The 27,510-nt window shown below is 27.2% G+C and overlaps 1 protein-coding gene and 1 long non-coding RNA gene across 13 annotated transcripts in view; one reads left to right on the top strand and one right to left on the bottom strand.

Moving 5' to 3' along the window:
* Positions 1–27,510, top strand: part of LOC147817022 (uncharacterized) — a 71,894-nt gene that overhangs the window by 8,580 nt on the left and 35,804 nt on the right. For 4 of the 10 annotated variants that reach the window (XR_015429981.1, XR_015429982.1, XR_015429983.1 and 1 more), the window contains exons 4-6: positions 209–292; positions 9,398–9,459; positions 13,944–14,130. Coding sequence is in view for 3 of the 10 variants with exons in the window: in XM_087154033.1 (XP_087010159.1) it covers positions 26,807–26,821 (15 nt within the window). In the remaining 7 variants the exon portion in view is untranslated. Of the gene's footprint in view, positions 1–208; positions 7,281–9,397; positions 9,460–13,943; positions 14,131–25,483; positions 26,878–27,510 lie in introns of those variants that run through there. The other 6 variants (XM_087154025.1, XM_087154007.1, XR_015429984.1 and 3 more) reach the window with 5 other exon arrangements.
* Positions 11,776–27,510, bottom strand: part of LOC147817023 (uncharacterized) — a 40,350-nt gene continuing 24,615 nt past the window's right edge. The window contains exons 3-4 of one of the 3 annotated variants that reach the window (XR_015429987.1): positions 15,160–15,230; positions 14,659–14,876 (exon numbers count right to left, since the gene is read on the bottom strand). This is a non-coding gene — a long non-coding RNA (uncharacterized LOC147817023). Of the gene's footprint in view, positions 12,079–14,658; positions 14,877–15,159; positions 15,231–27,510 lie in introns of those variants that run through there. The other 2 variants (XR_015429986.1, XR_015429988.1) reach the window with 2 other exon arrangements.

Here is a 27,510-nt window from a genome sequence, read left to right as displayed (position 1 = left end):
TCTTCAAATTACTTTCACTGACTAGTGTAGTTATTGTTAATGCTATTATCTTTAATTACTGTGAATTAAATTTTTATTAGTTATTTTATTATCCTAGTAATCTAATTTTAAGGACCTTTTGTTTTAAATAAGTTGCTTAATAATACAGTCAAAGTTTAATTAGGCCTTAGTTTTGCTGAAATTGAAACATTCGTTTATTTTGTTTTAGCTGATGCAACAGAAGAAAAAGATATGAAACTCCTAAGAATGAGTTTGTGAAAATATCTGAAGAAGATGCTCTATATTCAAAAAAGTAATATTGATTAAAATTGCATTGCTTGCATAATGACCATATTTTATCATTATTCATTTAAATGAGAAAATTTGTGAATCATATTTTTATTCATGAATTGATCCTTTTAGTTTGTGGTTTCATTGCTATGTTAATTTTTTCAGTCACAATTTTCAGTCTTGAATTAGATGGATACTTATTATTTTGAAACTAAGATTTTTCCTTTTCTAATTGTTACAATTGCTGTAAATATTTTGAGTTCTTCTTTATTTATTAATAAGCATGTTATAGCTGAATAATTAAGGAAGAGTTGAGCCAGTCCCACTTTTACTTGAAGAAACTGTTGATGTCAGAATAATCTAAGGCCTGATCAGGTGCTAGCAATTAAAATAAACCCTTTCATTTCACTTTCTATTTTTTTCAGTCTTAGCTCGAAAAAGCCACCAATACAATGAAGTGAAATGGTGGTATTTTTCAGTAAACTTGTTTTGTTCTGAAATTTATTCCCTTGTGCCATTTTTACTTGCAACTTTCTTTTTTCTGTTTGGAAATTGAACATAGAAAAAAAAATTAATTGTTGTGGAATTGCATTGATTATGTGATTGAATTTTTAATTCTTACATTTCTAATAGGATTATTGGGAAGTTTTTAAATTTATTTGAAATTGTTCCTTAAAGAAATGTGCATTTATCTTAAGGCCTGGCTTTCAAATAAAATCCTAGATTGGTGTTTGAGGTTTTTGTTTCCTTCTTGTTTTTGGTTTCTTTTATTTCTTTTAAAAGTAAATTATCATTTTGTAATATTGCTGTTTTTGTGGTTGTGTGTTTAATTTTTTTAAATAAATATTTAATGCCTTTTGTTCAAGGTTAAGAGGGTGAGATATACCGCAGAATGATTAAAGAAATTGTATCAACAGGCTTGTAGGGAGAATACACCAATCGAGAGTTTTTAGGAAAAGTTTAATCTGATACAATGTATTTAAAATATAAGGTTTCAGTATTACACTTAAATTATTCCGCAGGAAGGCAAAAAGCCGTTAAATTTTTCTCATATTGCTATGGAATGAAAAATAAAATATGTAAATTGATGCTCTTGAGTTATTTGCAAATAATAGTATTTCTATTTTAAATGGGTAATAATTTTTAAATCCTCCAATCAATTTTAAAATCACTTAATTTAAGGTTTTGTAAAACAATTTATCTATGAAAGTAACTAGTTAAATTGACTTCTCTCTAATTGTTAATGGAATTATGTAAAAAAAAGTTATAAATTTTTTTTTCCTACCAAAAATGTTATTTACAAACATAATTCAAACTTCTGTATTTTAGGAAGGTTGTTCGTAATTTCATTATATTTTGTAAGTCTTTTATTGTTTCTGAATGAAGATAGTTGTTTTGAAACTATAAAATAAATAGTTTATGATGATACATATGTTTATGAGAATGAAGTGTTTGCATCTTTAAACTTATTAATAAAGTAAAACAAGTTTCTTAAGGAAAATGTTTGCTAACAAAAAGCAGTATTGCCATTTTGCTTAACTAACATATTCAGCTTTTAGTATTTACCACAGGTATTATATACAGTCGTTTAAGTAATGAGTTTCAGTTCTGCTGCTGTTATTTTATATCCATTTCTTTTACTTAAAATGAAGTTGGTATCATTTCCTTAGTACTAAATTTACATTTATTTTTACCATTTCTTATAAGATAAACATGAAAATATACCAAGCAAAAGCTCTGATTTTTATTAAAATAAAGAGTGGGGTAAAAACACTTTCTTTCTTTCTTTTTTTTAAAAAAAATAACTATTAATTTATATCATAATTTATAAACAGAATTGTGAGTAACATGGTTTTACCACAATTTAAATTGTTAGTTGCATTTGATTCACTATCTTTTATTAACCATTAGTGTTGAATTATTGTTTTAGGATTTTGAAATATAATCTTATTTGTGGTTCATGAGCATTGGAAAGTAGATGAAAGAGTTTTTTTGTCTTAAGTAATTACAAACTCTTTTGACTATTTCTGTTAAAAGAATGATATTGAATGTTTGAAAAACATATTGATACTAGCTAAATTAGAATAAAACATTTAAAAGCACACCAAAGGCTTAAAGCATTGATTTATTTTTACAATCTAAAAGTACCAATATAATAAATATATTACATTGCACCCATGTTCATAAATTACTAATTAAAAAGAAGGATACTGTTTTACTGGTATGCAAATATTTTGCTTCTTCTACAGTCATATATTTTGTAAGTAGATATGACATAACATGGTTGCTATTATGAATTTGTTCAACTTTTTTTCTTAATGGATAAAATTATTTTTCAAACGGTATTTTTGTAGTTCTTAAAGCTTAATGAGAACAATATTTGATTATCACTATATTAATAAAAGAATTATTTGTTCAGAACAATAAGTGAATATTTATATTTCATTTCAGGGTTTTATTTTCAGAAAGTTTTTCTTTCGATTTTACTTTTAATTTTTTTAAGAGATATTTAAGTCATAAGTTCCGAAAAGTCAAAAGTTCATCAATCAAAGTTTTTTTTTTTTGTTGTTTCTTTTGTTTCTTCTAAATATTCTTTCATATTTTCTGTTTATGGTTATGGTTTGATTTGTTTAGGTAATGTTCTCTGGCATCATTCTAGAACCTCTAACTCAAAACTTTTAATAATAATAAAACATTCCTCATTTTATTAAAAAAGATATGCATCACAAAAAAGTTTCTGTTTTATTATAAATTTAAATTTATGTCAAGGTGTTGGTCTTAGTTGTTAAATTTGCAAATCCGTGTTCTTGATTCTCAGTTCACAAAATATTTTAAGAGTAGAAGAAAGCATTCTACTTTTAGTAGGATATTAGTATATCTTCAAACCTTTATACATTTTTGCTTTAGAATCTGTTTTTTCAAATCAAGTCTATTATTTGTTGGCATTTCTTTCTTTTAAAGAATGAAGGTGATGACAGTAACTTATTTAGAATATGATGTTCTGACTTAGGGTTGCACAACCTATGGCCTCTAACTGTTGATGTGTAGTCCGTTCCCCTCCCCCACATTTCATGGTGTTCTGAATATCTGAATTTGTAAAAGAATTTCCACTCACAGTCATGTTTTATTAAAATATAAAATGTTTTAATCATGTTCTTTAAAAATTATGGTGTTCTTTCAAAAAATTAAAGAAAAAACATCATTTCTGGAGTAAATTATCTTTTAAACTTCTGTGATTTCAGAATTTTTATTATTATTTTTTTTTTTATTTTGTCAATTTAAAATTCTAGTTGAATCAAGCCAGTCATTGGCGAATTTTTTTTAATTCCGAAATTAGAATGGAAAAAAAGGTTTACAATGAAAAAGACACACATTACATTGTTACATTGTAAAAAGGTTTACAATAAAAGGTGTAATATGTAAACATTTTAATGGGACATTTTAAAAGAAGAAAATACAAAAATTGAAGAGATGCTAAAGTTAAATTTCGGATATTGATGAATAAGCCATAGAAAAAGCTATATTAAGCATTTACAAATCTTGTTTTTACAAAGACTATACAGGACCTTTCAGATGAAACTTTATACAAGATTCTTTTCTACAGTGATGTAATTTTTTTTCGTTTACCATAATGTAGATGTTTTTCAGTTAAAATTTAAACATTAAGTCAATCAAATAATTTTTTTGCTATGATCATTATTTTACTGTTATATTATTTTAAACATAATGCGAATAAAAATTTTGGTACTTGTCTCAAATTTCAGCCAAATAATTTAAATTTAAAGTAATAAACACAATTCTGATAATATAAATATTGTTAAAATATTGTTTATTGTCAGTGCTAAAAGGAAATTGCTTCTAATATCATATCCTTTCATTTTGATGCAATTAAACGAATACAAAACATTTTGTAACAAATCTATTATTGCAATGAATAGTGACCTTTATCATCATATGTAAGAGAAGAAAAAAATTCAAGGAACAAATTAATAAAGGAGGAAAATATCAAAACGAAATTTTGAGAAAAATGAATCTTAGAGCACATTATTATTAGTACAAAAGTCTTGTCATTTATTAAATACTAGCCGTCTAAGGGCCACGCTAAAGGTTTCCACAAATAAAGTTTTTTAAAACATAGCAGGAAATCTGAAGATTAGTGGACAATTAAAGTGTTTCTGTCCTGCAATTTTGTCTTCATATCCAGTTCTGCTGCAGATGTGTTATAGCTCTTGAGGATGTTTGAAGATGTAACTTTGCTATGGTAACCTAACCTATAATATAACTATCAAGTGGAGACTTGTTTTTTTTTCTTAAAAAAAGGCTTCAGAAATTGTAAAAGCATACAAAAGTTGCTTTAAATACATGAAAAGAACACGAAAACGAATTAATTTTTTATGGTATCTATTTCTCTATAATTTTTTTATGGTATCAATTTCTATTTCTATATCGCTACAAAAATTAACGTCGGGTAGACTATATTTGAGGGTGCCCCTTGATTCTCGCCAAGTTGTGATCACGATTGATCGCCAAGCTGGGCGATGTTGAAACCCAATCGTGATTCTCAACGGTTTAGATTTTAGCGTTATTAATGTTCACCGGTATACGTAATTTCAGAGGCTCATTAGTTCTTCGTTAGATACCGGCTGGTAAGGTTACTTTTACTTCTGGTCAATAAGATCGAAGGTATGTGGGCAGTCATAAAAAGGGACTTTATAAAAAAATGTCATCACCAGTTCGGTACCACAAACGCCATTTTCGATTCATATTTCGCCGAATTTATGTGACGATGGAGGTACACAGATTCTATTCACGATGAATTTAGACAGTATCTAACTGGGGTAGACTATACTTGAGGGTGCCCCCGCCAAGTTGTGATCACGATTGATCGCCAAGCTGGGAGATGCTGAAAACCAATCGTGATTCTGATTGGTTTAGATTTTAATCGTGATTCTGATTAGTTTAGAATTTAGCGTTGTTTTTAAAGGAATTTTTAAATGTAATTTCAGAGATCCGTTAGTTCTACTTTGGATACCGGCTGGTAAGGTTATTTTTGCTTCTGGTACTAAAAATGAATACTGTCAATAAGATAAATCCTAAGTTTCTGTACGATTTTAATAACAATGAGAAAAAAACAGTGATTGACTGGTGTATGAATGAAGGTTTAATTAGTAATAGATATAAATGTCCTGTTTGTGGGTTACCACGGCGTTCCCGGCAAACAAATATGGCGCCAAACATAAGTCGCCAATTTCGCCAAGGGGCACCCTCAAGTATATTTTTCCCTCTAACTGTTATTAGATAATTCTGTGCACCTAAATCTGAGTATATTCAAGCTTAATGAAGAAGTGAGTTGTTTTTTTTCCTTTTCTTTCTGCACCTACTCCATTAATTTTTGCTTCGATTCAAAATCCTTTTTATTGGATTTATTAATTTTGCTTATATTGGGTTCATTGCAAGCTTTTTGCGATGTTTTGTTGAAATTTTCCAATGTTTTTTGAAATATCATTATGTTTTGGCCGTTATTTCTGTTACCACGGTGTTCCGCGCAAACAGGAATAGCGCCAAACATAAGTCACCAATTTCGCCAAGGGGCATCCTCAAGTATAATTTTCCCTTATCGTCTTCGCTTAAGAAAAAAAAAAAAGAGCGTGGAAAGAAGAAGAAAAACTTATTATAACAATTATGAACAGCGATAAATATATCAAAGCGTAGCGTTCTATTTACGTATCTAATATGTTGCCACATTTTTAGTACAAAAGTTAAAGCTTTATCCACTTTGATAAATGTAAACTAATGCGAACCTTACAATTAAATTATTAATTCCTTCGTATATTATTGGTTTAAGTTGTCGAAAATTAATATTTCAATTGTAAGGTTCGCATTAGCATACATTTATAAGAGTGGAGAAAAGTATATGCATTTTTTAATAGTTTCTTGAATATGGCTCTTTGAAGACGAAAAAGCATAGATTTTCTTACAAAATGACAGATAACTAAGAAACTAATCCAAATTTTTGAAAAAGAAAAAAAATACTTCTTCATTATGTCAAAACACAATTATGTGCCGAGTTTCGTGCCTGGGCGAGGCTTCTGGGGCGATATATTGTGATTACAGACACACACACACACAGCCGCGTTTATTATTATGTATAGATAAAAGAAAATTCTTGTTTTGTATCACACTAAAGATAAAAATCCATAAATTCTTGATAAATTAAAAGTAACCAAATTTTAAATACATTCAACAGTTTCGTAACGAGGAACCTAAGTACTATGAAATTTTTTCAACATAATATGTTTCATCAATGCTCATATATCTACCAACCCACTTTATCTATTATTCTAAAGATTTATTGCAAAGTTGCAGAATAAATACTTGACCTTATTTCTTTCTGAATTTTTAAATTCTTATTTGAGTTAATAATAAATAAGAATAAAAAAAGTCCTGATTAACATTACAGCTATTTTGCTAAACAACTATATAATTTGAAAACTAATCATACTAAGAAATAAACCTCATCTAATTATAAATGCAATATGTTCTTACCATTATCTTTTAACATAAACATCTCTATAATCTTTTGGTAAAACACAATTAAAAAAAATATTTGTTATTAAATATGTTTTTAAATGCTTAAAATTTTTTTATTACTTTTGTTGTTAAGAAAAAAATTTTCTTTTAATTAAAAAAATTCTTGTCTCTTTAATATATCTTTCCATAAATTTACCACCATTTAGAGTTTATTCTTTCAATTGGAATTCTTTGTTTATATTTTTAGCTTTCTATTTGTTAGATTCTAAAATCTTAAACAATTAGGAAGATTAAATTTAATTTAGAAACCTTAGACATTCTTATTTTGAAATCTGAAATTACTTGTGGGGTAAGTTCTTCTTTGCATGATGTCTTTGAAACATTCATTTTAAATTCATGTAGTGCTCACATTATAATTTGTTTTTGTAATTTTTTTGTACCATTTCATTAGTTTTTAAAGCAAAGGAAAGAACACTAAAGTTGCAAAAAGGATCACAGGTTTGCTTGAAAATATAGATTTACTATGATTTGAGGCATTGAATAATTTCTTTTGTTTACATTTTAGTCAATTTTAAAAGGTTAATTGCTTTAATCATTTCTTTAAATTTTAAGATAAATACACTAGTGTTTTCTAAAATAAGAGAATTTTCATATTTGGTGGCCTATCTCCATTATAACAGACCAGATTTTAATACACTATTAAGTTGATATCTGGCTGGAAATTTGATTCAACAAATATCCCCTCTTTTTAAAGTTTAAACTAGGTAAGCTTGATGGCTGCCCAAGTCCCATTAAAATGAAATCGCCACCCGATTACATTCTGTAAAGGTTAACATTGAACTTTAAGGCATCAAATTCCTGGTTCTTTTCTTATATAATTATGAATTATACAAACCAGGCACTCACTATCTACCTACCAACTAAAAAAATTCAACTGCTATAGCAGAGGAAGTTTGATAATCTTGGCAGGCATTATTGTACTAAGTAATTATAAATCTTTCTATGTTCTTTAGAGCGGCAAATTAGCTAGTGTGCAGCATATGAGTAAAATCTAAAAGCTCTATGATTGCTTTGATCAACAATAGACACTCACTTAGAGCTGTTTGCTCTCACAATTTTCTCGAAATTGAAGATATTCGCCAGATGAATTGGCCACTCAGATCTTGGAATTGGCCATTCGAGCACATTAAAGCAGTCTAATAAAATTGCTCAGCAAATTCCTCGACATTTGTCCAGATACTGGAAGATTGCGGCTTCTTTGAATGCTGAACCACTTTAGTAATGCTTCTTCAGCATCCTTGGGATCAGCTTTTCTCAACTTTTTTCTGCCATTTAATTCTTTTTCATGAGCAGAAATTGTTAATTGCCTATTTTTCCACATGTTACAAAGTGTAGATTTGGATAGTTTATATTCCCTGCAAATATCAGCTTGATTACATCCATTTTCAATTTTCCTGATTATGCCCATTTTATAATCAATGAAGAACATTTTACGTTTACTGTTCGCCATAGTTACATTTGAGACACTTGTTTGCAGGCTTTTTTTAACTGAACTGAGAGCAAAATGGAGTTGAAATGAGGGTCTTATCAATACATATTAGTGTCCAACCCTTTGACCAATAATGAATAATTACTCTTTCCCTCTGACAGAAAATGCATATTGATCCCACTGACACCTTACAGGTGCATCATCTGCCTGGGTAGGAAACATCTACTTGATTTGTTTAGGGATGGGAAAGTAAGATAAAAGAAGCAAACAAGAAAAAAATGCTTACCGCTACCTTCCCCTCTACAGATGGCTTTAAAAATCGGTATATGTATTTATTTTGAAGTAGAAATTTTAAAATTATTACAAAAAATGAAGAAAAAAATTAGTCGAAGACAGAAAAAGTTCATTTTATCCAACTTAATCACTTTTTTGGTTCACTATATCCACAAAAAATAACATTATACGGTATAGCAGGGCACGGAGCCGATTATTTCGTTCACTATATCCGGGAGTTCACTATAAACCGTGTTCACAATAGCGGGGTTTGACTGTGTGATATCAACTTATCCAAAACGAATTTCATTAAAATTTACCAGTTCATTAAGTTCCAGAGATTAATAACCAAATCTGTAAAGTTCTCCAAACTTTTAACAGCGTAGATTTTGACTTTGTCATGATTGCAGCTGAATCTGGCATTTCTTTTAAATAAGTAATTTTTTTTAATGTATTTTATCAGGTTTCTAATGAATGCACAAAGCTAATGCATTAATAACTTTTGATCTAATGATTGAATTTTCATGCAGAAGACAGAGTTAAAAATAGCAAATTTTTTCAGTGCCAGAATGTAAAGTACATTTTTCGATAATAACAAATAGAACTCTTTCGAAACTTTTGTTTCCAACTGATTGTTTTAGAATCATATTCAAATTAAAGTAAACGTTTTATTTAATTAATTCATTTATTAATTATTTAAGATTTAATCTGTAGTCTTCTTTGCGTTCGAAAGTTTTTTTCATGTAATTAGCAAAAGAAATAGTATTAAGGAAGAAATATTCCCCCAAAATTTGTGAAACCTTTAAATAATTAAAATAATTTTTTCTTTTACAGTTTAAAGACGTTTTAAAAATTGAAGGAGATATTCATCATGTTCGACTGGCAGTAAAAGTCAAGTGCGTACTACTCATATATTTTATTTTAATCTGTGCAAAATTTCTTAATTTTATTAATTGAAGATGCTTTCTTTTAATTTTAAATTCTTTAAAACCTTTGTGTTTTCTTTAAGAGTTAAGTTAATATGAGTTTCAAAATTATATGTAATTTAATTTGTATGTCAAAATGTATTTTCCTATTGCTTATTTCATTCAAAATTAATGACTTTAAAGGGAGAGTAAGAACATAATTATTTCACTATAAACCGTTAGAATTATAATATTTGATATACAGTAGGGAACCGATTATCCGGAACGGTCGGGACCATCGCTATTCCGGATAACTGATTTTTCCGGTTTTCTGAATCGCTACAAAAAGCCGTTTTTTTTATTGTTAGACCCAACTAAAAAAAAAAAATATTTGGAAATAATTTTAAAAATAAGAAAAAACGATGAAGTAATACACTAATGATTATTTCCAAAATGATGGTAAGGTAAACAGCTTTAAAAAAAGAAAGAAAAATCGTAAAATCTTATGAGGAAAAAAAATTTTTTTTTAAAAATGGCGAGAAAATTTATCGAATTTCGTTCCGGTTTTTTGGTTTTCCGGTTTTCTGATTTCCGGATAACGGGTTCTGTACTGTAATAATTCTAACATTTCTAATGGTTTTTTGATAAATAAAATTAGATATTTCAAGATAATCACTCTGCAGAATTCCTGTCATAACAAGAAAATTAATCTACTAATTGACTAACTATTCTCTTGAAAAGCAGACATACCATATTTCTGTCCTTGTACTGGAAACTGTAACTTCAAGGTGTGCTCTATTAAAATATGTTGATTTTGTTTAATAACGATAAATTTATCCACAGAGGCGAATAAGAAATTCAGAAACAGTAGGCTGACAAGGATATAAAAATTTAAAATTCATCTTTAAATATTTGATGGGAAAAAAATGAAATTCTTGTTTTCAACTACTGGATCACTGAGGAGTTTTGTGCAGGGGAGAAAATATCTAATTTTTTCCATTTCTCTAGTGATTTAAAACAGAAGACATACTAATTGAAAATAAACTAAGCTATAAATCTACCACAGTATTAATTTTTACCATCTTGGATAATATGAGAGTAAGATAAACTTAATAAATGTGTGAAATGGAAATTAGTGAGTTTCAAAACTAATTAATTTAGTTATTAATTAATTTTATGAGCCAAAACTAGTATGTTGGTTTAAAATGAAAATAATACCTATTCTATCTAATTGTTACAAATTTTATTTTCTAAATTTTTTTTTTTAACTACACGCTTTGAAAATGTTTACTTTTTGTAAAATAAAAATAATAAGTATCCTTTTTTTCAAAAATTATTTTATTCTACATTTTCCATTATTATTAAAAATTAATTTCATTTTAATTTTCGATTTTATCCTATAAAAAAAAACTGTATACCAGGCAATATTTGAAATTTTGGAATTTTTTTAATATTAACACTTTTTCTTTGATAAAGTTGCTTTTAATTTATAAAAATTGTATGAAACATTTAAAGAAATTTATTATTTCTTAATTTCAGACACTTGCAGAAAATAATCTCTGTTGAATGGTAAAAATTATTACTTCTCAAAACAAAAGCAAATCATTCCTTAGTAATCCAGCTAAAAAAAACTAAGTAGTCAGTACCTTGTCTCAATCTTAATTTTATATAAATTAATTTATATAAAATTATATTCCTCTAAATTCTTTTTTTTTATTAAAAATAACCACTTTTACTTTATATTGTAAAAAGTTTTTGGCATGCAGTAATTTTTTAGTAAACTCAAAAATATTAAATATCGTAAAGTGACAAAAAATAAGAAAATGACAATGAGAGGAAAACCATTGGCAAATCCTAGTCCCGGTAATGACTGGTTCAAAGCTGTTCACATTACTGGTTAAAAATATTTTCAGTGATAGATAAATTATGAATTAGAGTTGCCCTCGAGCTAAGCTTAAGAATTTTTTGTGGATTCCTTTCTATATAACACGAATTTCATTTAAAATGTCTTCATGAAGGCATATTTGTACCTATGTTTGGTCCAGGAGTTAACTTGTCTTCTGGCAATTGTTCAATTTTTCAAAGTATAGTTAATTTATGATATATAAGGAAACCTTGGTTAAGTGGACACTCTTGGGACAAAATTGTCCAAAGGGAAAAAATTGTCTGCTTACAAGGGTTCTCCATTTATAGGAAGGGTACATTAATAACTCCATAAATTGTTTTTAGAATAACAATTGTTGAGAATGTTTTTAGAATAACTCCATAAGTTGTTCTTAGAACAATGACATAGAAATAATTATATAAACTTATTTGCACATTGATATTTATTTGAACTTTAAAAATTAAAATATTTACAATGCAAAAAGAATAGATGAAGAAATTTGATACTAATTTCTTTTTAAACCTTCATCTGACATATATCCCAGGCTCCAAGTAATCATATTTATATCTGACTTTGGTTTTCTTGAGCTGATTCCAACCTTCAAAAGTGAGCTTGAATAAGTCCTTCATGAGAAACCTTGTTCCATGTCCTCTTCTTTCCATGCTTTGCTCTATTTTGACATTGGAAACTAAGAATTTTTCCATCAGTCAGCAAAGGGAAGAAGCCTTTGTGGGGTATGAGTAGGGAAGGATTTAATAACAGTTCCAGTTGAGGAAACATTACAGTTCTCTTGAAATAGTGTTTTTTTTTTTTTAATTTTCTTTTAGAATTGTACAAAAAAATGATATTTAAAAATTATTTAATTTTACTTTATTTATTAATTTTTGCATTTCAAAGGTAGAGATTGAGATTTAAGATAGAAATTTAGGTGTACTAATACACACAAAATAGAAATATTTTATGGATATATGCAAACCGTTGTTTTAATTTTGTAAAAGAAGAAATATCTAAATCTTATGTGTACTGTACATTAGAAACCAGAAAAATAAATCAAATAATAATACTATATATAAATCCCATATTATAATATTGGTCATTAAATTTCATATTGTATTTACTTACCTTCTGTATGAAATCTAAAGTAGGCGCTGTATATAGTTCAATTGAAACACTTGGAATCAAAAGTGTTTGTCAGTGCAAAACAAAACTTCATATCACTCTCATAATTATATTCTATTGGTTAAAATTCATGTATTGGAAATAGAGATGAGATAGGCTCAGCCTCTAGTTTGTTTATTGAAAAAAGATTTTGGTTGGGCTTAATAAAAATCAAAAAAATCGTGATCTATTTTTTTTTTTTTTTGGGTGCTTTTGCTTTGTGAGTTTAACACTAATTGCCAAATGACTTTTGATCTTTTATACCTTATGTATAGTGCACAAAGTAAAAAGGACCACTCTGAATAGATTTTGATTTAATGATCGGATCTTCACCTTTTGGGACTCAATCCTAATGGTTCAAGGGGGTGACCTAAAATATGCTGATTAATTAATGCAGACGATATTTTAAGTCACACACATAAATGTATTTTCTCTGTATAAACATACTTTTTTTGTTGATGGTTTCGAATTTCAGATCCCCAGAATATAGGATCTAACGGTATTCTGGAAAATATAATCTCTATAGGCTGGTCAAGAGATCCTTCCTCAGTTTGAACTCCTTAATGTTAATTTTACCTTTTGCCTATTTCACCATCAGTCTGAGAACTTTTTAAGCAAATTAAAAAGTTTTTACTTATAATTATAAATTTTTTTTTCATGAAGGTTCCATGCAAAATAAAACTTTTAGTATACATATATTACTTTTGTTTAATAGTAATAATCCAAAAAGTATTGGATTGTAAGATATTTAAGTTTTTAGATCATTTTTAAAGAATGCAGTTGTAAATTTCTAAATGCAAAATTTTAGCGAAATCGTTTAAATAGTTTCTGAAAAATCAAATTTTGTAAAAGATGTATTTTTTAAATTTAATTTCTCTAGAAATTATTTGACCGATTTTGCTCAAACTTTTTATTTTTCCAGGCAAAAATACAGTCTTCAAAATAATGTTAAAATTGTATACCATGCAATTCAAATTTTTTTACTACTAAATAAAATAATAAAAAATAGTAAGTAGTCACTAAAACTAATTTTTGCATGGAATTATTTTTGGCAAAATTAAGTTAATAATTAATTATAAGTAAAATTCTTCAATATACTTAAAATTTTTTCAATATATGGCGAAATACGCTAAAGTAAAATTAACACTTAAGAGATCTAAACTATTGAGACCATATTTCCTAGGCTGCTGCCACTCCTATATTTTAAGTATCAGAAATTCAAATCTTTCAAAAAGTTTATTCAGAGACAGTTCGTTTTTGTGTCTGATGTCACCCCCCAAACCCTTAAGTCTATGTTCTTGAACTAATCATTAGATAAAAAGTTATTCAAGGTAGTCCATTTATTTTTTTGTGCAATGTACATATTTATCATCTTTGTAATTATTAAAATAAAATTAAGTAGCTTAACAATCCCTGAAACTTTATTTTGCAGATATTTAATGGCAATAGAATAAAGATGTTTCACAATCTGTAGAATTAGGCAGCACTTGTTTTTGTAAGTTTGAAAAGTGAGTTAAAGATGATGTGTATTTGATACCTTTCATTATGACTGAATTGGCATTCATCAAGCTAAAGCACAGAGATGGTGTAACTGCTAATGAACTCTTGGAACCAGCTCGGTATGTTGCTTAACATGTTAAATTTATTGTTGTAACTTTCATACCTGTTTGTTCTCGTATTCGAGGGGATTATTTATTATTATCTGACTCTAAATAATTTTCTTTAATAAATTTGTCTATATGCATACATATATAGATATTTTTTTAAAAATAACGCTAACCCATTATTTTTGTGTGTTATTCAGAATCTCCCAGTGCTTAAAAGATTTCAACATTTTTTCATAATGTCCTGCTTAGCATGTTGGATTAAAGAATACATGTCTGAATTAGACTTTTGCATGCACCAACATCTTTTCTTAGCGCCTATTTAAAATATATGATTGTGCAAGTTATTAATATGTTAAAAAGATAACATTATTGTATTTATTTCAGTATAGATCGGAAATATCAAGCATTGTTAACAAGGAATTATTTAACATGAATAGGTATTGAAAGAGGAAAAATCATAATTTAAGCCACTTGGATTTTTTTTTTTTTAAATGTCACTGATTTAAATAAAAAAAATTTTTTATCTAATATGCAACTAATTATCATTTTTGAGTAAAATTTAATGCTTCTTAAACCTATTTATCATTTATATAAAATCTGTATTTATAAGTTTATATATATTTGGAAGATAGGAGAAACCATTTTCGAATTTTTTATGTTCAACGGCAACAAAATATCTTTCTCTTCGTGTGTTCTATTTCAGCAGTGCCGGAATTGTTCCTTTTCATTTGTTGTTATCATACCAGAACTACTTGTCACTACAAATAAAAAAGAAAAAGTGATAGAACTTCTATTTCTTAGCCTTTTATTATAATTAGTTTACATTTCAGAGTTAAAAGGAGAAAAAATTTTTAACGAAGTTCACAAGAAGTATTTTAGTAATTTCATGACATTAATTATGACATCACAATAACATTAATTATACCGATCTTTTGTATGAATATTCTTGAGGATGTTGTTGCATCTCAAATACTTCCAAATTAATGATGAGCCATATATTTAGCCATCTAATATTGAACAGATAACAGAAGAAAAGCTTACTTATGTCTCTGTGAGAGGCTTGCTTTTTTTAATTTTGGTGACTGTCCTAGTATACTCAGATGAAAAATAAACTGGAAAATGAAAAAGCCAGGAAGTTAATATTTTTAATTTAAAGTCAATTATTTTTGGAATAAACTAAATACATCTGAATTATTTGATTGCTTTGAATTATTTGATTTGCTATGAATTTTATTTCATTTGCTAGGAAATATCAGACATATTTTAAACAATATATCCGTTATTTTAGGAACTTTTTTCTCCTTTTAGGTGTTTTTTTAAATTTTTGTAATTTTCTTCGAGAGCTCAATGCAATAATTTTAAAATTAATTCAAATTATGCTTAAATTTTAAGTTTTAAACTCTTATTCAGACAAAATAAATAAGATTTGAAAGATTCATTAAAATATATTAAGTAGAGAAAATTTGGGCGTTAATGAATTAAGGGGTTCACACTTTTTTTTAGCTTTCCTGCTTAAACTATTGAATTTATATTTCCCAGATTATTGCTAATCCAAAATGTGAGTTTTAGAAATTCAACAAAAAAAAGGATACTTTTATGTCTGATTTCGTAACTTATAGAGCAATTAATGCTATTTTATAATCACTAATGTTTCATTTAATGACTCGCAAATTAACCAAAATTGTTATACTTTATTAGCAATTGTAATAACCTGTATAATTATACGCTTCTTAATTTTTATTATTTTGCTACTTCAAAAAACGATTACTTTTTCAAATAGCATTTTCCTTTAGTTTAATTTCCAAGATTGAGTAATATTTATTTCGACATAGTGTTATTTTCGTTTAACTCTTTCATTCCGGTAGGGTCTGAGATTTTGAGTTCCCCTGTTACGGCAGTTTTCAGAAGGAAGGTTTTTCACTTGAACTCGACCACGGTTCCCACCCAGTGAGATAAGTAAAAGGGGTGTAAATGATTCTCCTTTCTCTTCATTGAAACTCAGTCAAGTGGGGAAAAAATGCATGCAGCAACAAATTGTTGGATAAGTTTAAAGCACCCCATTTACCAAAACGTTAGTTCAGCACTTTTTTGGCGAAGAATAACTAGAATTGTAAAAGTTTCCTTCCTTCTTTTTTTGTTTTCTTTTTACATCTTTTCTATTGTTTTTTTTTTTACTCTATTTTTTTCACAAAATCATGAAATGTAAAAAGTTTAGATAAAAATTGCTCTTCAATAAATTTTTTATTACATTGCATTATTTCAAATAATTCTTGAATAATTAATTTAGCTTTAAATAATATGTATACCATACCTCACAAATTTCTCTGTTTTACCACTTCCGACATCGAATCTCGAGACTTCTTTACTCAAATTTTATTTAACTTAAAAATAATTTGAATAATCTATTATTTTTTATTAAATGGAGATTTTTATTAAATAGTTTTTTAATAGTATATTGCATTAAATTTTTCAGAATCTTAAAGATAAAATTATAAAATTTTGCTCAATCTTAAAGATTAAAGTTTAAAGATTAATATTTTGCAGAATCTGAACGATTTAGCTATCTTAGTTTTATAAATGACAATACCCATGGCTCGAAATGATCAGTTGAACAGTCCCTAAAAAATACTAGATTTTATTTTTTAACCGTTTGACGAAGATGAGACACCGGTGTTCCTTTTATATATACTTTTTCTTGCACTCAAATTACCATCTATAACTTATTTCAGTATTTTTTAATTGTAAAAAACAGTATGATAGTTTCTAAAAAACTCTGTTAGATTATCAGAATTATATTTATACTAAAATATGAAATATGAATATAGTAATTTGAACAAAAATTTTATTTTCATACATGTAAGAAAGTTATCCGAAATTGATTTTCAAAATTAAAGAAATTGTAAAAATTGAAAATTAAAGAAAATTGTTTCTTTTAGATCAAAATAACTGTGTGTGAAAATAAAGGCAAACTTTAAAAAAATATATATATAATGTTTGCAAGTGATCTGTGTTTGGAAGATTTTATCTAACTCAGAAAAAGATACGGGTGTTTCACGCTCTATTTCATAACCATAAATTATTAAAATGCTAAATATAATATTTTTCACTTATTTTCAACCAAGTTATCTTAGTGTAAACAAATTTTATACTATTTGAGTAATACTTTTTGATCCCCATAATTAAATTCAGAGAGAGTAATAGAAAGGCATAATAGTTAAAGGTATAAGTTTCAATCTTTCTCTTTACTGATCTATGAAGGCCATATATTCCAAATTATCTTTTCCTTTCTGACAACAATATTTTGAAAAATATTTATTTTCATTCTGAGGAATCACCTGTGTATTGAATTTTTCATAGAAATCAATAGTTATATGAAATAATATGCATATTCTAAGTGGACCTCTTAAGACAAAAATATTATTTCTTTTCATTAAATAGAATCATCACTCAAAATTATTAAATTTTGAGTGATAATATTTAGAGCAGCATTTTAATGCAGAGCACATCTTATATTGTTCAATAAATTAGTAATAAAACTGAATGATATCAAGACCTGCGTTTTCATCTTTAAGAACTAAGCCTTTACATAACGTGCTCGCTATCTTGTAGGCAAGAACATTCGGATAGTGTCATCGGCTTCATTAACTTTAAATTCAATTATAACAAAAACTATTCCCGCATCTGGTGGCCACAAGTTATCACATTTTATTTGTGTGTATTATTATAGATATATGGTTAGTTTATGATTGAAGAATCAGAAAGATGGATTAGTCTGTTTAGTATCTTTTTTTTTTCAGTGAAAAGAAATCTGTGAAAAAATAGAATACTATCATTTTAGCTAATTTGTATATAATTATCAGGCATAATTTACTTTTAACGGTATAAGTGTAATATTAAGCAATTTGTTGACATTAATATTTGATAATGGAGAATTTCAAAGTTGTTAGAATTCCTTAAATTCATTTTTTAATAAAAATAAAAGAATTTTCTTTTGTAGTTTGAAAGTATATTATTTAGTCTAAGTTTTAAAATACAAGTCTAGTTACAGATTCTTTTTTTCGCCCAATAACCACTTTTGACGTCGAATCGGAATTTGTTTGAGTAAACGTTCAACAATAAATTAAAGAATGTGGTTATTTCTTCATGGTTAAATGAAGCCCAACTGTTATTTTTCTAAGAAAATGTTTCTTGCTGGTTGCAATCCTTTTCAGCAAAAATGGCCAAAGTAAAATAAATTTTAGCTTTTACTATCTTATGTCAAGAAGTGTTTTGTACAGTATATTATTATATTCTCATTACGCAGCAGGTATTCGTCTTACACGCCTCAACTCAGTACCCTTTCCAACCGGCTCAATCATTCACAACACACATCGGGAATTCTTTCCCTTTTGTATAGCGATTGACACCACTATATTCTTCGATCAAGGTGTGCTGGCCTCCTTCTCCGAAAAAATAAATAAATAAATAAAACGGAAACTGTATTTGAATCCTTCTTGCTCGTATATTTTTAGAAACATTTCGCCCTAGATAATTTTTAAAAAAAATAATTACTGTCGTAATTTTACAAATGTTATTAATTTATCTAATTAATTATCTTTTTCTTATTTATTTCTTACGTTAGAATGCTTTAATAAGTCACATAGGTGCAAAGCATTGTTTATTGTTGCAAAAACAAAAGTTTATATAAAACAGAACTAAAGTAATTCAGTTGTTTTTAAATTTTCTCTATAGAAAAAAAGTATAAAGGATAAAGAAATTAATACAATTAAGGATACTATCTGATTAATTTTAATAATTTGGAAGGCTTTTTCTAAATTTTAAAAGTATTTTTTATTACACTCAGTTTTTTAAAATATTAAATAAATGAATAAAGTAAACAGCACATTGGAGCAGGGTGATAATATCCAGGGTGATAAGCGGGAAGGTGATAATATCCATTCCGTTATATTAACATTTTAAATAAAGCCTGTTGATAGTTGAGTTTTTTTAAAAGTAAAATGTTTCATTTATGTTCTTTTTTTCAATATTAACGTGAATAATTTTAATAAATAGAAATAGTAGTATGTTGCATGGTTAATAGCATTAAAATAACTTAAATCTTGAAAGAAAATAATAATAATAAATAAACACACTGAATAATTTTTTTTTTTAAATTTAATTAATGAGGTAAAAACATTTCTAATTTCTTAAAACAAAATAAGAAGAGATACATGCAATGTCAGAAAAATCAGTGCAAGATTAAATTTGCTACAACCGCAAAGAAATATCAAGTTAAGCCATATTTTCTATTCAACTCTAGCCAAAGTATTGTGCGATTCAAAATTTGATTGACGCAAAATGAATTTCATTTATACGTTGCAAAAAAAAATTTACATTTTTTTTATAGAAATATATCACCTTTTAGTCTTAGACTTACTTTGAATAATTATTGCTAAATTATTTGAAACGTGTACCATTGTTTTTTTTCGCAATAAAATTTAAAGCATAATATTTACTTCACTGATAATTTGAATATAAATTATTATATTATACTCGATATGATTGTTTTAATGCAGACATGTTTGTATATAATAATATTTTTTTTTTTATATTTTGCTATATTGGAGACAATAGTTACAGACAGAAATCATATGTTTTGGGGCGGAAAAAAAAAAAGGCTCAAATCGTTAGTCTAGAAAACTTCTAGAAGTTTTTATTTTATACTTTGGTTGATTCCAGGCGAAAATCGTTTAATATTTGAACGCGTAGTTAGTGATTCTAATCAATGACATAGCAAGGTTTTTGATTTTCATTCACAGATAGGTAGCGTCTTAGGTACAAATTGTGGATGTTTATTAGATAGCTCAGTTCTTGTAAGTATTGTGGCAAAACTTTTCGTGAACATTGTATACAAATTCAAGAAAATTCAGTTGGGAGCAAAAAATAATGCACTGAACTCAGCAACCACCAAAAAATAAAATAATTGGTCGAACAAACTGGAAGATATTTGGGGAAATGATAAAACGTCTATTGGTGATGAAGGAAAATGCCCAAATGTCATTTTAATTACTCACAAAAGGTAGATAAGTACAGAATAAGATAGATAGAGGAAGCTACTAATAAGAAAGGGATGAAAAGGTTTCTTTCCTAGTTTTTCAGGAATACGAACTTATAGAATGCATGGTGTCATAAAATTATTCCCACTCGTTCTTGCAGGCTAACAGTAAATACTTTTATACGTTGTCTAGAACAATCAAACTTTCAAAATATTTTTGAAATAGAAACGATTTTTTAGAATTTTTATCCATTCCTCATATAAGAAGAAAAATTATTGCACTTTCTCCTAAATTAGAACACATAGAAAAAAGGCAGACCATATTCATTCATAACGAAAATTACTAGACTTAGTCCCCCTCGTTTCCTCCCTCGTGAAACAGTTGATTTTTATTTATTTTTTAATTTAAGCATGCATAGACAAAGAGGTTATTCAAAAGAAAATAAAAGGAAAATTATGACTGACTAGGACTAAAGTCTTTTTCAAATTGTATTCAAATGATTAATTTATTGACAAAATTTGAAATTTATTAAAATTGCTAAAATCGAAACAGAACAAAAAACTTGGGTAACTGTTTCCAATTGCGTTATTAGAAACAAAAAGAAAATTTAAAAAGGAGAAAAAAAAAGCTGAAAAGGCAGCAAAACAACTATTGTTTTCTTTTTAAGAATTTTCTTTAAGAAAAAAAAAGAAGATTTGATTACATAAAATATGATAGAGTTTTCTTATGTCTACCAATATTAATCATCAGATTTTGAATAAATTGTTTTGAATTAATTTAAATTGAATGGTACCATTGAAATAAATTTATTTTATGAATATGCTTACATTTATTTAATGGTTGATCTTGTGAAGTGATTTAAAATTTAAATATCACTATACAATGTAATTTCTTTTATCATTGAAATCTTTAAAGTTTTAAATTATAATTTCTGCGCAATTAGATTTTTTTGAACAAGTATTTTAAATTCCTTAAAAGTTCTGTTTTCAAAATCTTTATTAAATATTCTAAATATTGTTTAATCTGTTTTAAGATTGGCTGCCAGCAAAAAAAAAAATGCCCACAATATTTAAAATCTTTTAATTTTTAAGTATTAGTTTTTAGACATTAAATTTCATTATTTCTAATAAAAATCACATTTCTTATTTTGAAAAAAAAAATTTAAGAAGAGAGAAAAATAACTAAGTAGAGGAAGTTTATTTCTTATAATTTTCTGTTTCTACTTTGCATTAGTAACAATATATGTCTCTGCTTAGTTATTTACTTACTTAATTATATTTTTTTTTATGTGTGGATAAAAAAAATTTCTATTTTTTTTCTTAAATCTATGGGAAACACCATAAACTAGGGTACGTAGTCGATCAGAGGAGGTATATATGAAATTGAAAATGCATGAAAAATTTGCACTTAATAAATTGAAGTATATATTATTTTCCCCTAATTAAAACAATTAAAATTTAATTAACTCATGTTATTGTTTAAAGAGAGAGAGACTAACAGTTGAATTATTAGACATTATTTACTAAAAGAAACTAATTAAATACAATAGAAAAAGTGTAATAGAAAAAAGGCTAGATATCTTTAATTTTATCACCATAGAAAAACCAACAGTACTTAGTTAATATTATATTTATAAATCTGATGAAAATTGCACGACCTTTTGGGTGTGACAATGTTTGAATATGAATTTCTCTAACTTTTTTTCCTCCAATATCAGTTTTATCTATATCTTTTTCTCAAGGTGTTCCGTGTTTTTTCCTTATTTTTTACTATGATCGTTAATCTCTCTCTCCCAGAAAAAAAAAATATAGTATAATTTTTTCTTGAATTTAAAAAAAAAAAAAAAACAGAAAATGAAGTGTTTGAATTTTGTGTATTTTTCTTTGGTGACATTTACTGTGTGCAATACCTTACAATGCATTTCTGCAGCTATTGTAATTCCACAAGTAACAATGAAGAAGGAATAGACAAGTATTGAAAGAATTTCTGCCTCTGGTAACTGTGGGTTAGTAGGATAGTTTAGATGCTCTGTGGTGAAGAGGAGTCAAAAAGCTTTGTGAAATTTTTCTATGTAAAGCAAATAGTGGACAACCGTATTGTGTAAATCCTTACTCAGAATACTTACAAACATTAGTCTTTCCCTTGCCGCGAAAAAAAGAAATATTCCTAAGGGAGTACTACCACAGTAATATAAATTTGAAATAGAACACTGAATGATTTTTATGAAGAAAAAAAAAATGATTACGCATAATTAAGAAAAAGAAAGAAAAAGAAAATATTTAAAGTTAGTAAAATATTAACATTAATCATTAGCATTTTGAATAACATTAAAACGGTTTGATATCAATGAGGTTGAGAATCAATGAGAAATTAAAGTAGTATTTTGATCGATAAAAACTTGATTTTTGTATGACAAATGAAAGGCTTTCAAACATTTTCGAAAATTCGTTAGGTCGTCTATTTCTAAACATTTTCTGAACAAAAATAAACGAAAAAGATATTGAAAAAAGTAGAAATACTGAAAATTCCTTAGAATAAATTAGTATCTTTTCTTACATTGAAATAAATTTGTAGACATTAATGTATTGTATTTTCAATATTTTTATGCACCATAAAATATTAAAAGATAATGTCTAAGTTTCTTTATTCGCGATCAATATCGAGTAACATAACGACGCATATCATAATGAAAAATATAAGTTTTAATGTTGTTATACATTTTTAAATTTAAAAAAGTAACTAAAACAAGAAATCAGTCCTTTTTCAATTTCAATCTTTTTTTTTTTTCCTTTATCGATTTATGCGGCGTATTATTATTTAACAATAAAGCATTGATCTTTATCATTCGAAGACTATTCGAAAGTTTTATGTAAGTGTTCCTGAGGTTTCCTTGTGTACCTACTCAAAAGCACATTAATTCGTATATGTACGTATAAAACACTACATTTCCTCTGTGTACTAGATATATTGTTTTGAAAAAAAATTCCGCGAAAAACTATGTAATTAAAATTTGATTCCACTTTTTAATAAGAAAAATTAAGTATAAGGTAATTGCTCAAGCATCATAACCTCCAAAGACTTGAGAATAACAATTGTATTAGGTAATTAAGTTGAAATATCAAACAAATTTCTGTATGCGCTAATTACAAACGCTTTTTTTTTCTAATACAAAAGTGTTTTTTTTATTCTTTCTTTTATTTATTCATTTTTTTTAACCATGGATGTATTTTAACAAGTGTAAAAGAAATTTTAATCAATGTTTGACAGAATTAATTAAACAACTTTCTTATTCCTATGAATAGCGAATATTTAATGTGGTTAGAGTGAAGTACAGTTTCGTCAGTTTAGGCTATTTTGTCAGTAAACTCGACATGGAAATCCAATATGGCAACAGTTTATTTTACATTTCAGTTAAAAGAAAAAATTTTTAATTCATATATACTTATATTTAGCACTATTTTAACAAGTCAAATTGCCACAAATGAACATAGCCGTTGATTAAATGGTTCTTTTTTTTTTTTTTTTTTGCTTCAAAAATAAAATTTCATAATGTGATATGAAAAATATTATAATTTCGTTTTGAAATTTAAAGTGTTAATGCAAAGAAAAATTATTAAACCGAAGAAATTAATATATGTTCCATAATTATTCGAAGTTTGCTTAACGGTTGCACTATGACAAACTCTTGTGGCTAAGAGAAAAGAATTATTAAAGTATAGCAGCTCTTAGGAATTCCCGCGAAGAATAAAAAAACGCTATTTTTTAGTTTTAATTGTAATTTGACACAATTATAAATTCTTATTGATTAAATAATTGTAAATACTTTAACATCAATTCTGAAAAACACTTATTTATTTATTTATTTTTTATAAAAAAGGGCTGTGAAGCATTTCGTTATAACACAGGATACGTCAATTTGTTGATTTAAAACAGTGTCTTTCCGTGAAGTTTGCATTAGAAGATAAAATTTGGTGTTTGGCGCTTTCTCTAAGAGCCGTGCCTGCAATTTTTAAAGTTAAGAATAGCAACCTTAGGAGAAAACTTTTCAACAATGCATAGGGAGGGAACTAATTGATGTTAACTGACAATCCTATTTTCTCCCCTCCCCCAATGAACCCCAACAACCGCGAAGCTACCTTCCCCACCTTATATACCTGGAGAGTCACGAAACAACACCTTTCCGGAGTTTGCATGTAGATGTTTTTTCGTGACGCTTCGGAAATAAAGGGTTAAAAAAACAAAAAAACACTGAGCGACATTTTTGTAACCATGCAGGGATGGGATTTTTCCGCTTTTTTCACTTTTATCTCATAAATTTCAGCTTTTTTTTTTATCAAAAATTCAGATTTTCTAAAAATTTCATTTTTTTTTATAAGTATTCCGCTTTTTTAGAAAATTCACCGATTTTCAAAGAGAAGCAGAAAATTCAAACTACGTATCTACCAATCCTTTCTCATTTTTACCTATTTTCACCCCCTTTACACGCAGCTGATAAGATTTTCCGAATTTTTTACCCGCCCTACAGATAGATCCGATTTTCATAGTTCAAACGACGCTGCTTCTGACAAGCCTTTTAAAGGTCCCAAGCCAGGAATCTGCTAATATTTTGATTCTTATTCAAACGATTTTAATATCAAACATAGCTTTTCATATTTGCGTGTTGCGATTCTTATTCAAGCGATTTGAATATTGTACGTTGCGATTCTTATTTACGAGATTTAAAAATCCGATATTGTGATTCGTATTTACGTCTTTTTAAAAACTTATGTAGCGATTCGTATTCACGCAAGTTTTAAATTCATAATTCTTATTTATGCAATCTAAAAATTACGCATCATGATTCGTATTTACGCTATCTAAAAATTATGAATCGTGATTTGTATTTACGCATTTTAAAATTTCTATATCCCAGTTTGTATTTTCTCATTTTCAAAATCATATATCTAGTTTCATATTCATGTGATTTCAAAATCCATAATTGTTATTCATATTCACGCAATTTTAAGATCAACTATCGCGATTCTTGTAAGAAGTAAATTTTTTTAAAATTAGTTACTTTAAAGGTGACTGTTTTTCTAACGACGATTATTAGTATATGTAAGTGTTACAACATCAGAGAAACTGGAAGGGAATATATTCAAAACTTATTCTGTGCTTGCAAAGAAGAAAAAATAGGATTTGTCACAAGATGTTTGAAGATGGACTAACGACTAAATATAGCAAACATAAGAGATAAAGCAAACAAAAGCAATCACTTATTTAATTAAAAAAAATTGGGGGAAAAAGAGTTAATTAAAGAGTTAATTAATCAAAATTTTATTTATAATTGCTGTTATTTATGCTATAAAATGCAAAATTCTTATCAAATAAAAAACAATTATCTAAGCAGTTGCTGATTGTCATGTAATTTTTCAAACTAAAATAGCAATTTTTGTATGTTAAGGAGTTACTATATATTTCTACTTCACTGTTATTGATATGTTTCAGAGGGCTGTAGTTAGATCACACTATAATATGAACATAATGATTCAGTCCATTGTTAAAGTTTTTTTTTTCCAATATAATTTAAAAAGTAATATTACTGATATATTTGCTATAAATCACATAACTGTATTTATTAAAAGAAATGAAATATTAATTTATATCCTCAGTATTTTTAATTTGCAAAACCAGGTAGTTTTTCAAGTAGATATTGTCTCTTACGTGAACTGAGGAAAAATATAATTTCCAGCTTTATTTTTTCAATTGGTAATTTTATTTTCACTAAATGTTAAGTATCAATGTAATCGTTTTTATAATAATAGATTAGTACACAATTGAATGTCAAGACATTATTTATTACCTTAAACTGTCTGGAATTTATTATTAAAGGGTTGCGCTTGCGTAAAATTTACTATCGTGGAAATTCAGCTTTTTTGCGTTTTGGCTAATCTCATCCCATGTCACATTTGAAAAACTTAAAAATTTAACTGTCTTTCATTAAAGCAGCTAAATTGTCGTTACATTTCTTCATCTGATGTAGTAGTGAATGACATAAATATTTAACTATGACTTAAAAAAAGTAAAAAGATCTTTAATTGAGTAGGATTCTTTGATCTACTACGTATTTAAAGTTTCAATTTTTTGGAGACCTATCTAGATTTTTGTATTGCTCGGATGTATCCGTCTGTAGCTTCATGTTTGCATATTTAATCTAAGTCTCTGCCACAATTTTGCCTCATATTTTCACACCCTGAGAACAACAGGATTAAGATTTTGGACAGAATACATTGGTTTTACTGTCTTAAACTCTTAAAGTGTCCCAAAACTTTGGTAAAAATTCTATAGGTGTAACCATTGTACACATAATAGTTACACATATTAATAAATATTTAATGTTTTTTATACAGTATGCTTTAACTTATAAAAGAAAAATAATATAATCTGATAAACTTGGTATTATCTTTTTATCTGATCTTGAAAATTCGTCTAGTCCAGTGTCGGTGACAGTGGTATTACTATCCCAAGTAGGGGTGGGGGTCACTGTTTAGACAAGTTTTTGGCTCTGGTAGGCGGGAGAAGGGGAATCTTTTTCTCCAGTCTATTGTGTTAGCCCTAGAGAGAAAAGAAGCTATCTCGTTCCAGATGTGCTATTCTTGTTTCCATAGCAGCAGATGGCCTCAGACTTTGTATGGGGGAGTTATTACCATAGACAAACTATACTTGCCACCTATTTTGTTCCTAGGTGACTATGGCGGCTCTTTTAAGCAAAAAAAGTGTCTAAAGACTTTTTTTTTCTTCAAAAATAGTGACTTTTTGAATATTTAGGGAACTATTTCTTCATATATTGTGGCATATAAATATAAGAGAATGATTTTTTGGCACTTTTCCCTTTTATTAATTTGTGAAAAAAATGATCTAGTTTTTTGTGCGATTTAAAAAGTGAATGTTCCTATTAGTATTCACACATTCGAGAAATCAAATATCGTGATACTTGTATTCATTCAATTTCAAAGCATTGCGGAGCAAAATGAATAAGTTTCGTCTCTGGTTTCCTCATAATTCAAAACATAACTTGTCACATAAATTCAATATTCATACAGACAATAAGAGAATAATTTTAAAATTTTTTGCATTGTTTTCCCGAAGTCACAGATTTTTATTTTTTTAATACTCACTTATCCAAATCTGTGCAAAGAATCTATATATTAGCAATATTGTTATAAACTTATATTACTAATATAGATACAGCGTTTTAATTTCCGATCATGATAGGGGAGAGTGGGATCAATTGTAACATTTTTTACTTCCAATATATTATTAGTATTAATTGACAGACGAGTAAAGTAGACTATCCTCTACTAGAAAAAAAAGTAAA

The sequence above is a fragment of the Parasteatoda tepidariorum genome, chromosome 1 (assembly GCF_982258835.1).
Source record: "Parasteatoda tepidariorum strain Cologne lab strain chromosome 1, Ptep-v5.0, whole genome shotgun sequence".
NCBI lineage: Eukaryota > Metazoa > Arthropoda > Arachnida > Araneae > Theridiidae > Parasteatoda > Parasteatoda tepidariorum.
The sequence above is the reverse complement of the archived record's forward strand: the minus strand, read 5'-3'. Positions and strand labels throughout refer to the sequence as shown.